At 42.1% G+C, this 14,153-nt stretch overlaps 1 protein-coding gene across 1 annotated transcript; it reads right to left on the reverse strand.

Annotated features, from left to right (window-relative positions):
• Positions 1-6,286: 6,286 nt before the first annotated feature.
• Positions 6,287-10,491, reverse strand: LOC123999113 (gastrula zinc finger protein XlCGF26.1-like). The gene is made up of 2 exons (XM_046304574.1): positions 10,342-10,491; positions 6,287-10,005 (listed from the first exon to the last, which is right to left on the reverse strand). Exons 1-2 carry the CDS (start codon positions 10,488-10,490, stop codon positions 8,343-8,345), a joined length of 1,812 nt encoding a protein of 603 aa, XP_046160530.1. The 5' UTR covers position 10,491; the 3' UTR covers positions 6,287-8,342.
• Between the last annotated feature and the right edge of the window lie 3,662 nt (positions 10,492-14,153).

The raw sequence follows: 14,153 nt of genomic DNA on the forward strand, positions 1-14,153 counted from the left end.
CAGTTGAAACTGGAGCAGCAGCATGGTCAGGTGGACTGGGGACAGCAAGGAGTCATCATGTCAGGTAGTCCTGGGGCATGGTCCTAGGGCTCAGGTCCTCCGAGAGAGAGAAAGAAAGAGAGAATTAGAGAGAGCACAGGTGGGGTGTCCAGTCCTCTTCTGGCTGTGCCGGGTGGAGATTATTCCAGAACATGGCCAAGATGTTCAAATGTTCATAAATGACCAGCATGGTCGAATAATAATAAGGCAGAACAGTTGAAACTGGAGCAGCAGCATGGTCAGGTGGACTGGGGACAGCAAGGAGTCATCATGTCAGGTAGTACTGGAGCATGGTCCTAGGGCTCAGGTCCTCCGAGAGAGAGAAAGAAAGAGAGAAGGAGAGAATTAGAGAACGCACACTTAAATTCACACAGGACACCGAATAGGACATGAGAAGTACTCCAGATATAACAAACTGACCCTAGCCCCCCGACACATAAACTACTGCAGCATAAATACTGGAGGCTGAGACAGGAGGGGTCAGGAGACACTGTGGCCCCATCCGAGGACACCTCACCCCACCCACTTTGCCAAAGCACAGCCCCCACATCACTCTTCAACCACCAACTTACCATCCTGAGACAAGGCTGAGTATAGCCCGCAAAGATCTCCGCCATGGCACAACCCAAGGGGGGCGCCAACCCAGACAGGATGACCACATCAGTGAACCAACCCACTCAGGTGACGCACGAAGATATCACCTCTACCTTAACACACACCCTTGACCCACTTCAATTTGCACCTAAAACCCTCACAAACTTTTACAGTTGCACAATTAAGAGCATCCTGTCGGGCCGTATCACCGCCTGGTACAGCAACTGCACCGCCTGCAAACGCAGGGCTCTCCAGAAGGTGGTGCGGTCTGCCCAACGCATCACCGGAGGCCAACTATCTTCCCTTCAGGACACCTACAGCACCTGATGTCACAGGAAGGTCAAACAGATCATCAAGGACAACAACCACCCAAGCCACCTCCTGGTCACCCCGTTCACAGAGAGACTAAAAAACAGCTTATATCTCAAGGCCATCAGACTGGTAAATATCCATCACCAGCACATTAGAGGCTGCTGCCATATATACATTGACATGAAATCACTGGTCACTTTAATAATGGAACGCTAATCACTTTAATAATGTTAAAATATTTTGCATTAATCATTTCAAATGTATATGCTGTATTCTGTCCTATTCCACTGTATCTTAGTCTATGCTGCTCTGACATTGCTCACCCAAATATTTATATATTCTTAATTCCATTCCTTTACTTGAGATTTGTGTGTATTGTGTGTATTATTGTGAAATGTTTAGATATTACTGCACTGTTGGAGCTAGAAACACAAGCATTTCACTACACCCACAATAACATATGCTAAACACGTGTATGTGACAAATCAAATTTGAAATGATTTGAATTGTTGTAGGGGTCTTTACGTCAACGTAATTGTGTTTTGATGTACAGTCATGACCAAAAGTTTTGAGAATTACACAAATATTAATTTCACAAAGTCTGCTGCCTCAGTTTGTATGATGGCAATTTGCATATACTCCAGAATGTTATGAAGAGTGATCAGATGAATTGCAATTGATTGTAAAGTCCCTCTTTGCCATGCAAATGAACTAAATCCCCACTGCATTTAAGCCCTGCTACAAAAGGACCAGCTGACATCATGTCAGTGATTCTCTTGTTAACACAGGTGTGAGTGTTGACGAGGACAAAGCTGGAGATCACGCTGTCATGCTGATTGAGTTCGAATAACAGACTGGAAGCTTCAAAAGGAGGGTGGTGCTTGGAATCATTGTTCTTCCTCTGTCAACCATGGTTACCTGGAAGCAAACACGTGCCAGCATCATTGCTTTGCACAAAAAGGGCTTCACAGGCAAGGATATTGCTGCCAGAAAGATTGTACCTATATCAACCATTTATCAGATCATCAAGAATTTCTTGGAGGGCGGTTTAATTGAAAGTCCAGCAAGCACCTGGACCGTCTCCTAAAGTTGATTCAGCTGTGGGATCGGGGCAGCACCAGTACAGAGCCTGCTCAGGAATGGCAGCAGGCAGGTGTGAGTGCATCTGCACGCACAGTGAGGCAAAGACTTTTGGAGGATGGCCTGGTGTCAAGTAGGGCAGAAAAGAAGCCACTTCTCTCCAGGAAAAACATCAGGGACAGACTGATATTCTGCAAAAGGTACAGGGATTGGACTGCTGAGGACTGGGGTAAAGTCATTTTCTCTGATGAATCCCCTTTCCGATTGTTTGGGGCACCTGGAAAAAGCTTGTCCGGAGAAGACAAGGTGAGCGCTACCATCAGTCCTGTGTCATGCCAACAGTAAAGCATCCTGAGACCATTCATGTGTAGGGTTGCTTCCCAGCCAAGGGAGTGGGTTCACTCACAATTTTGCCTAAGAACACAGCCATGAATAAAGAATGGTACCAACATATCCTCCGAGAGCAACTTCTCCAACCATCCAGGAACAGTTTAGTGATGAACAATGCCTTTTCCAGCATGGAGCACCTTGCCTTAAGGCAAAAGTGATAACAAAGTGGCTCGGGGAACATACCATCGATAATTTGGGTCCATGGCCAGGAAACTCCCCAGACCTTAATCCCATTGAGAACTTGTGGTTAATCCTCAAGAGGCGGGTGGACAAACAAAAACCCACACATTCTGATGAACTCCAAGCATTGATTGTGCAAGAATGGGCTGCCATCAGTCAGGATGTGGCCCAGAAGTTAATTGACAGCATGCTAGGGAAGAATGCAGAGATCTTGAAAAAAAAGGGTCAACACTGCAAATATTGACTCTTTGCATCAACTTCATGTAATTGTCAATAAAAGCCTTTGACACTTATGAAATGCTTGTAATTATACTTCAGTATTCCATAGTAACATCTGACAAAAATATCTAAAGAATTAATAAGGGTCCAGTAAACCAGACCAAAATGTTTTTCACTGTCAAGGAGAAGGGAGGGAGGGGGTCTGTCAAAATGTCATTAGTCAGGTGTTGGTCATAGCCCAGAGAGAGAAGACCACTTTAACCAAATGAACTGAGAGGTATACTACACAGGACCAATGAGTTAACCAACTGAGTTGAGAGGGTTTTCACATTATCACAGGTAAGTCAAGGTATCACCAACATCCACATACTGATGAATAGGTATAGACATGTATAAGTCATTCACTAAATACCAGCAGTGAACGCAATGGCTTTCAATAGAACCTCCTCTGGCAACTACACAAAACCACATGTTTATATACAGTACTATGTGGTAACCACACTCTTCAAGAGAAAACAAGTCACAAAGACAGAACTACTGAAGATGGAAAAGAGCTTCCATCTCTCCAGGAGCTTCTATCTCAAACTGTTGAACAGTCATCGTCCCATCACCTGTAGTAAGAGACAATGGTAGACTCACTCACAGAACACACACACACACACACACACACACACACACACACACACACACACACACACACACACACACACACACACACACACACACACACACACACACACACACACACACACACACACACACACACACACACACACACACACACACACACACACACCTCATACACATGCAGACTATTTTACTCAGAGTTGGGGAGTAATCATTACATGTAATCTGATGACAAAAAACAGTAGGTGTAATCAACTACATTACCAGCAAAAATGTTGTCATCAGATAAGACACTTTTGAAAAACTAGATTACTTCTTGGATTACTTTTAAATTCAGAAATATTCAGGACTTTTGCAAAAAAATATATTATGACACCTTTCTGTTTTCTCAATGACATTCAATTCAGCATTGAAAACAGTTGCAACTTTAAGTTTGTTCCACCTAAGCAAGTCTGACCTCAGGTCAGAGACCACTAAGACACACCAAAAGCGTTTGATGGATCCTTGTTGGTTGCCTACTGACGGGAAAGGAATCCAAAAGTAACTGAAAGTAATCATTATGTTATTGAGTTTGGATAAGGTAACTAACTAGTAACTGTAACTAATTACATTTACAAGTAACCTACCCAACCCTGTCTGTACTCAGATACACTCCGACACAAGCATTCGCCCATACTCACAAACACACACACAGGAACATAGGGACATCAAACACAGGACCGTTTATTTTTGACTGTTTTTCACACTAGTGCTGTATTCTTCTCATAACTCATTTTAATATATTTACAACTGTACATTGCATTTTGTTACTGTTTATATACTGGATTCTTGAAAGCTCACTGTAATATCTGTACATTTCATTCATAGTATTTATTTTTATTGTACATACCATTGGAGGATGGTGGGAGGAGCTATAGGAAGATGGGCTCATTGTCCTTCTGTAGCTCAGTTGGTAGAGCATGGCGCTTGTAACGCCAGGGTAGTGGGTTCGATCCCTGGGACCACCCATACGTAGAATGTATGCACACATGACTGTAAGTCGCTTTGGATAAAAGCGTCTGCTAAATGGCATATATTATTATTATTATATTATTAATGATTCACTGATGTGGTCATCCTGTCTGGGTTGGTGCCCCCCCCCTTGGGTTGTGCCATGGCGGAGATCTTTGTGGGCTGGTAAGGATGGTAAGTTGGTGGTTGAAGATATCCCTCTAGTGGTGTGGGGGCTGTGCTTTGGCAAAGTGGGTGGGGTTATATTCTTCCTGTTTGGCCCTGTCCAGGGGTGTCCTCGGATGGGGCCACAGTGTCTTCTGACCCCTCCTGTCTCAGCCTCCAGTATTTATGCTGCAGTAGTTTATGTGTCGGGGGGGCTAGGGTCAGTTTGTTATATCTGGAGTACTTCTCCTGTCCTATTCTGTGTCCTGTGTGAATCAAAGTGTGCGTTCTCTAATTCTCTCTTTTTTTCTCTCTCTCGGAGGACCTGAGCCCTAGGACCATTCCCCAGGACTACCTGACATGATGACTCCTTGCTGTCCCCAGTCCACCTGGCCGTGCTGCTGCTCCAGTTTCAACTGTTCTGCCTTATTATTATTCGACCATGCTGGTCATTTATGAACATTTGAACATCTTGGCTATGTTCTGTTATAATCTCCACCCGGCACAGCCAGAAGAGGACTGGCCACCCCACATAGCCTGGTTCCTCTCTAGGTTTCTTCCTAGGTGTTGGCCTTTCTAGGGAGTTTTTCCTAGCCACCGTGCTTCTACACCTGCATTGCTTGCTGTTTGGGGTTTTAGGCTGGGTTTCTGTACAGCACTTTGAGATATCAGCTGATGTACGAAGGGCTATATAAATCAATTTGATTTGATTTGATGGCTGGAATGGAATAAATATAAAGTATCAAACAGATGAAACATTTGGAAACCCCACGTTTGACTCCGTTCCATTGACCCTCTATAACATCTGCAACTGTGTATGCAACCAATAAACTTTGATTTGACTGTTCCCAAGCCACTGTACAATGTTTACATACAGAAGGCATGTTTAGACAATGCTTTGTGAATTCAAAGCTTACACACACCACAGAAGCCATTCACTTCATCAGTAAATATTCCCATCATTCTGGTGATGGGACTCTAATTTGACCGTCTTCCTAAGTGTGTGCGGGCTACCTTTCTCACATTGTGGGTCGTATAGCCTATTCACAATGGGAGAAGTAAATGCATGACAGCAAAATAATACACCCAAGAAACAACATTGGAATGTACAGTGCCGTATAGCACTTTTCCCTACTGAAGTGAAATCTCAAGGGAGGAATGAACTTTATTGCGAATGTATGGGGCCCAAGAGATACTTGTTTGGGGATTTACTCTAGGCTTAGCTTCGACTTGCATCATGAAACCAATACAAACAGTAACTCAAATACCAGGTGAAAAATAATAGCTAGCATTGAATATACAGTAAGCTAACCAACATACTGTAGCTGCACATTGCCTGAATAAACATCAGTCATTTAGTATAATCTATAACTTAGACAGAGTTGGCAATAATGTAATGGACAGTATACTCGACACTGTAATGACAGAGATGTGAACCAAGTTTTTAAACCATCTTTTCTTGGCATCAAGTTATCACTAATTGCATTAAAGCAGAAGATGACCTCTGTACTTTAGATGGGAGAAACACCAGCAATGATCTTCTCCTTGCTGTTGGCGCATCTTCCAACAAATGTGCTGCAGAATCAATTGAAGAAGAATTGAAGACCAGAAAAGGCGAACATGTTCCATTCAAAGCTGTTTACAGACCACATCACAAGATCAGAGCAGCAACACTTTCTCATAACACAAAAGTAACACTTACAGTACAAACAGTCTTCCCTGTATGCTTCCAGAGTCAGTGCCTACCTGCTCCGGAGCCCGAATGTGATTAGAGCGGTAATGACACTGAGTCTCAGCCTGTAAGTGCACAGTGCACTGAGCACCACACAGAGAGAGCAGGCCAAAACGCAGACCCAGAGGATGTAAGTGAAGGAGGATTCGATTTCATTCAAAGCGGACACATTCCCGTCTCCCTCTGATTGATACCCGAAGTACAGTACAGTAAAAGGGAGGAATTTACCTGGACATAGACATGGAACACAGACTAGTTGCTGAGGTATGCTCACCTTGCCTGGGTGTACAGTAGTACAGTACAAGACAGGGGTTTACCTTAGAAACATTGAATACACTGATGTTCTCTCCATTATGTTAGCCATGTCCTGTGTGAAGTGGATATGATTCAGCAATAACATAATTAGAACATACCTTGTCTTGATAAAAATTCACCCAAACATAGAAATGTAACTCATAGTGTGGCCTCTACAAGTGCATCGTCTCTAAATACTAATACAGTTGCAGCAAAGAAAAATAACACAGAGCAGTCATTTTTTTTGGAATACATGTATTCAAATGGTAAAAATAAACAGTGAAAATGGCTAGTTTAAGCCATGCTACAGAGGGATGTTCGAGATTATACAAGGCATATTCAGGATTATTTTGTTCTTATTTTACAAAGCAATATACACGAAGAGGCCAGTATATTAAGTACACAAACCCGTTCACGAAAATGGTTTGCTCCTACAGACAGTGAGTCAAGTGGCCTGCTATATAAAGCTGGCAGACAGGCATCGAGGCATTCAGTTACTGTTCAATTGAACGTTATAATGGGCAAAACAAGTGATCTAAGCAGCTTTGAACGTGGTATGATTGTCGGTGCCAGGGGTGCCGGTTCCAGTATCTCAGAAACACGTGTTTCTCACGCACGACAGTGTCTAGGGTTTACCGAGAATGGTGCGACAAACAAAAAACATCCAGTCAGCGGCAGTTCTGTGGACGAAAACAGTTCATTGATAAGTGGTCGAAGGAGAATGGCAAGAATCATGTAAGCTAACAGGTGGGCCACAAACGGGCAAATAACAACGCAGTACAACAGTGGTGTGCAGAACAGCATCTCAGAACGCACAACTCTTTGGTCCTTGTCACAGATGGGCTATTACAGCAGACGACCACACCGGGTTCCACTCTTATCAGCTAAAAACAAGAAGAATTGGTTCCAGTGGGCACGCGATCACCAACACTGGACAATTGAGGAGTGGACAAAAGTTGCCTGGTCCGACGAATCCCGGTTCCTGTTGCGTCATGTGATGGCAGAGTCAGAATTTGGCGTAAGCAACATGAGTCCATGGCCCCATCCTGCCTGGTGTCAATGGTACAGGCTGGTGGCGGTGGTGTAATGGTGTGGGGAATGTTTTCTGGCACACGTTAGGTCCCTTGATACCAATTGAGCAACATTTCATGCCTGAAGAATTCTATTCTGGAGGCAAAGGGGGGTCTGACGCGATACTAGATGGGTGTTCCTAATAAGCTGGCCACTGAGTGTATATACAGTATAGCATATTGACAGAAATAACGTAGCTGTATATTCTTTCTAAGTAGATTTTGAGAACGTACATATCAAGGCATTGAATAAAGCTGGAGGTTTCTCTGCTAGAGTGATATGATAATATCCAGATCCTTGGTTTAGTTCTACCCTCTAGGGTTCATTTTGGACACCACATGTTTACATTCAAATCAATCATTCTTCACTAAAAGTTTGTCATACAGTACAAGTATCCCCATCACACAATATGGCCCAGCCAAAGTAGGCTACATAGAGCATGTCATCTACTTTGTTGCCACAACAACATACAGATTATAAATGGATAAAGCAAATGTAATGCAAATTCAATGCAAAATAAGTCACCACCTTTATTTAATGTATTATTAGACTAGTTTGGCATAGAGCACAATGTATCATAGGCAGAATATTACAAAAAAGGAGCCCCACAATAACATGCTGTGGAAAGTTCAGTTTGTGGTGAAATGAATCACTGACATATTTTCTTGTGTTGCTTTAAATTCCAAGCACGATTGAAGCTCTTCCCACAATTAGAGCAGAGGTAAGGTTTCTCTCCAGTGTGTAGTCGGATGTGTGCTCTTAAATGTCCTGGCAGAAAGAAACTCTTGTCACAGTAAGTACATGTGTGCCGTCGTTCACCCTTGTGAAATAGCAGGTGCATTCTGAGTCCTTGAGCATGATGGTATCCCTTCCCACAATCAGGGCATTTATGTGGTTTCTCTCCTGTGTGAATGCGCATATGAAGCCGTAATGTCTTTGCGATGTTGAATGTCTTGCCACACTCCTTACACGAGAATGACCTCTCTCCTGTGTGGGTTAACATATGAACCTTCAAGGAGCTGGCCTGCGTAAATGTTTTACTGCATTCTTTGCAAGAGAACGGTGTCTCCCCTGTGTGAGTGCGGCGGTGTATTCTCAAACCTCCGATCTGTTTGAATTTTTTACCACACTCCTCACACGTGTGGGACTTAACATTGGAATGAACTTGTTTATGTCTGGCCAGTTGGGTGAGGTTAAGAAAGCTTTTTCCACACTCCTCACAGAGGCAGGATTTTTCTGGTTTGGGCCTGTGTGTGTACTGGTGCCTCTGAAGACCATCCAGAAGGCCAAAGCTCTTCCCACACTCCTCACAAGAATGCGGTTTGATACCAGTATGGTTTGACTGATGCTCTTGCAATATGGACAGTGTGGAGAAGCTTCGCCCACATTCAGGGCAGGGGAAGGCTGTTCTGTGTACTTGCTTCTGATGCTTTCGCAGACGGTACTCTGAAACAAAACTTTTCCCACATTCAGAGCAGGGCAATGCTTTTTCCTCTCCATGTGCTGCTGACATATGCATTTTCAAGTTGTAGAGGAGTGTGTAGCTCTTCCCACACTGAGAGCAGATGTGGGGACCCTCGTGGACTTTCATATGTTCTTTAAGGAACTTCAGCACACTGTAGCTCTTTCCACAGTCGTGGCAGGTGTGCAGCTTCTCCCCTTGGTGATTTAGCTGATGATTCTTTAAGCTCTCTGGTCGGGTAAAACTCTTCCCACAGGCGGTGCAAACATGTGGTCTTTCCCCACTATGTGTTGTCATGTGCCTTTTTAAGCGAGATGCTGAACAGAATTTCCTATCGCACTCGGTGCAACCGTGATTCTTCTCACCGTGCGTTGTCAGGTGCTTCCTTAGGCACGGTGCAGATCGGAAGCTCTTTTCGCATTTTGTGCAACAGTATGTTCTGTCAGCATCATGCATTGTTAGGTGCTGCTTTAAGAGCGATGCATAAGGGAAGCTCTTCTCACAAGTTATGCAATAGTGTAGGGTTTTATCAGTGTGCCTAATCTGGTGTTTTTTCAAATGTAAGGCGGTACGGAAGCTCTTGTCACACTGTGTACAAGAGAAAGACTCTGAATCAGACTCAGAATCCTCCTGTGATAAATCAGAACTGTCTGCTTGGTTTGCTGGCTGATCACTTAGATTCTCTTCTTCCAGTGTGTTCATCTGTTGAGTGTACTCAATGCGCACCTCATCTATTTCAATCTTTATTTCAGGTGAATCATTGTTCTCTGGATCATTGCGGCTTTGGTGTTCATTAATCAAGTTATCCATCTTGATAGACGGAGGGAAGGGGTGCAGTCTAATTTTCTGTCTGGGGAAAGTGACAGAACATAATGTGTGAAGAGAATATAATATAAAAAAGCATGGCTAATGCAAACAAGACCTCACTTGACACAGACGTTCAATGTTTCATGGTGTTGTGGATGTGGACGACCACAGATTTCAAAGCAAAAAGTGTACGAACTAAACCAAACGTGAACGTTTGTGACTAGCTAGCCAGCCAGCCAGCTAATTGGCTAGTTTGATTGCCTGCAGTGCTCATACCGAATGAAAAGACAAGATTGTTGGTTTAGCTATATGAGTCAACCAGAATGCACAACACCAAAACACACAAAACTGCTGCGAACACCTAGATAAGTCAAAATACCTTTCGCTATGTTCGTTTTTGGACAAAAACAACGGCGCAAAAATCAGCGTCTCGTCAGCAACACTAAAAAAGTACTTCCCGGTCACGACATTTCGTAATTTTTCGAAATTAAAGTCCCCCACATAATAGTAAAAAAGTGTCATCAACATGTCTTTAATTATGATGTCTAAAAAAATAATTGTCTAAACATTAACAAATAAGTACTTCCGGGTCACGGCTTTGTGGAATCTTTCAGAATAAGACTTTGTACAATAATAATTAGGGCAAAAATGATGGAAAATGTGCACAATTATTAATATATTGTATAATAATTATCATACAAATAATTTTTGAAAGAGTTTCTAAAATATATTACATGATTAAAAAATATATTTGGTGAGCAAGGTTTTTTTGTCTATGTACTCTATTATTTATTGGACTGTACACACACACACACACACACACACACACACACACACACACACACACACACACACACACACACACACACACACACACACACATATATATATATATATATATATATATATATATATATATATATATATATATATATATATATATATATATATATATATATATGTATGTATGTATGTATGTATGTATGTATGTATGTATGTATGTATGTATGTATGTATGTATGTATGTATGTATGTATGTATGTGTGTATATGTGTGTGTATATATATATTTAAATATATGTAAATATATTTAAATATATATTTAAATGCAACCTTTATTTTGCAGTAAAAGGGGGGTCCATTCAGCTAAGGAGCAGTTTTAGTTTCCAAATTCACAGATATTACACCCCAACATTGTCGCTGCTCATTTTGAGGCCCTTAAAAAGTAGCCAACCAGCTGAAATCCAATTCGTATTCCATATTGGACACAGGGCCAGTTTGTATTGCATGGCCTGGTGCCCCGCGTGGGTGGATATTTCACTTAAGGGCCAATGGAATGGTCTAAAATGTGCAAACTCTGGCCATTCGGTGCAAGAAAAACATACATATTGGACCGTACACAATTTACTGTACACTGTGTCACATTAAAAGACGTGTCCATTCAACTCATGAGCACCTCTAGTTTCCAAATCCACAGAGTTTACAGGTGCTCCTAAGTAAAATGGACCCCCCTTTTACTGTGATATAATATACAGAAAATTGTTTATGGTGTAATATCTATGTACAACATGAAAAAACTATTAGATTTCAGCTGATTGCCAAAATTAAGGGCCACAAAATTAGCAGTGACGATGATTGGGGTGTAATTCTGTGGATTTGGAAACTAGAGGTGCTCCTGAGTAGAATGGACTCCCATTAACTGCGACACAATGTACAGGAAATTGTATACAGTGTAATATGAATTATATAACATTATGTACAGTGCAATATGAATGACAGAACATTATGTACAGTGTAATATGAATTATATAACATTATGTACAGTGCAATATGAATGACAGAACATTGTGTACAGTGCAATATGAATGACAGAACATTGTGTACAGTGCAAAATGAATGACAGAACATTGTGTAAAGTGTAGTATGAATGGGCTAAATAACAACAGGATATAAATATGTGTTCTAAAGTTGATTATTATAATTATAATATTAGTGGTAGTAGTAGTGCTATTACTATTATTCATAATACTAGCATTATAAATAATGTTTTGTTATTTTTATTGCTGTTGTTATCATCATAACCATTAATCTCAATGCTGTTAACAATATTGCCAATGCTATAATATTATTTGTGCTATTAAGGCTATTAACTATTTAGATTTTTTGAAATTGTTAAACAAAATGTAAGTCTGCTAACATTTCCATTTAAAATGTTACGAGTTTCGACCATTTGTACATTTTTTTACGACCATTGCGACATTTTTATTTTGTAAATCTCCGAGGTCACGGCCTTATTTCTCGCTAGGTCTTGCTTATTCTTGCTGGCGTCTCAAACGTTCACTTACGTGGAGCAAAACACAGCATGCTTCATAAAGTCGGCTTCCTTTTCCGACGAAAAGAAACAGTGGACACTTTGGCGCCATCTGATGTGCAGGAGGCGCAATCAGGAGTTATCAACCTGGGCCCGGTTTCCCAAAAGCATTTTAAGACTAAATTCATCTTCAGAACCTTCGTAGGAGCATCCATCGTTAAATCTCCGATCGTTTTCTCCCAAAACACTTGAAAACGCTCGTAATCTAATTCCTGCCTCAGACCACTCATAGAACAGCTAAGTGCGTCGTTGGATGCTGTTTTATCCTCCCGTCTCACTTTATACACTGGAGATATCTTCTAAGAATAAAATGACATGGTTTATCTGCCTCTCCGAGACCACCAATAACTACAGAACAAAGTTGACTACAAATAAAAGTTGCCAATGTCTTTGCACTTGAAACCAACAATGCTTCAAATTAAAACCCGAGATGACTGCATTGAAATGTAAATTGCCTACATTATGCTATAGGCCTATTTCATTCAAATTGAAATACATTTCATGTTCACTCAACTGAGTTCTATTTTGCAACTTGTATGCTACTGTCTCTAATTAAGAGATAAAGATAATGTCCAGGAAGCAGATGGTTAGAGGATATATTGGCGCAGGTGTTGTCAGGCCCAAGATCATTACTAATAGAAAGGCTAACCAAATGTTAATGGAGCTAGTTTTGACAGTGCAGCTACAGTTTGACTGACTTTGTGAAATCTCCAATTAGAATAAAGTGTTGTTGTTTTCCTTCCACGCACTACATGCAGTTGAGAGGTCTATAGTTGGCTGAGAATAAACATTCATCAAAACGACTGCCCATAACACATATTTTCAAGCAACAAACGTTGAAAATATAAGAGTGCAGTGCTCTAATTTTCCCCTTGCCTTTCTGTACCTGAGATAACAGTCCACAATTCACTATCAGCTCTGACACCCAGGATCACCCTCCTGCTCAGGTTAGACATTCTCTGTCCGATGATGGCTTACAGACCTTCTGACCTTCTGGTACCTACCACAACTATCAGCCCAGTGTCTGACCTTCTGGTATCTACCACAACTATCAGCCCAGTGTCTGACCTTCTGGTACCTACCACAACTATCAGCCCAGTGTCTGACCTTCTGGTACCTACCACAACTATCAGCCCAGTGTCTGACCTTCTGGTACCTACCCAGTGTCTGACCTTCTGGTACCTACCACAACTATCAGCCCAGTGTCTGACCTTCTGGTACCTACCCCAACTGCCAGCCCAGTGTCTGACCTTCTGGTATCTACCACAACTATCAGCCCAGTGTCTGACCTTCTGGTACCTACCCCAACTGCCAGCCCAGTGTCTGACCTTCTGGTATCTACCACAACTATCAGCCCAGTGTCTGACCTTCTGGTACCTACACCAACTGCCAGCCCAGTGTCTGACCTTCTGGTACCTACCACAACTATCAGCCCAGTGTCTGACCTTCTGGTACCTACCCCAACTGCCAGCCCAGTGTCTGACCTTCTGGTACCTACCACAACTATCAGCCCAGTGTCTGACCTTCTGGTAACTACCACAACTATCAGCCCAGTGTCTGAGCTTCTGGTATCTACCCCAACTGCCAGCCCAGTGTCTGACCTTCTGGTACCTACCACAACTATCAGCCCAGTGTCTGACCTTAGCTTCTCTGAGGGTCTTCTATCCCTGAAGATGGTCCGCTTTAACCCTTGAGGGAGAACGCCACCCTGGAATATCCAGAGTATCCATTAATCCATTTGATATTCTAGTTAGGCCAATGTTAACTTCCACTCTGCCTGTGCCAATGAATGCTTTTCTAATAAAGCTTTCTTACAGTTAA

The sequence above is a fragment of the Oncorhynchus gorbuscha genome, linkage group LG01, assembly GCF_021184085.1.
Source record: "Oncorhynchus gorbuscha isolate QuinsamMale2020 ecotype Even-year linkage group LG01, OgorEven_v1.0, whole genome shotgun sequence".
Lineage (NCBI taxonomy): Eukaryota > Metazoa > Chordata > Actinopteri > Salmoniformes > Salmonidae > Oncorhynchus > Oncorhynchus gorbuscha.

Excerpts from the sequence above, each read along its gene's own strand:
- LOC123999113 (XM_046304574.1), bottom strand. The coding sequence starts at position 10,490 with ATGTTGATGACACTTTTTTACTATTATGTGGGGGACTTTAATTTCGAA. Across the intron at positions 10,006-10,341 it reads AAAAACGAACATAGCGAAAG|ACAGAAAATTAGACTGCACC; the intron begins GTATTTTGACTT and ends CACTTTCCCCAG.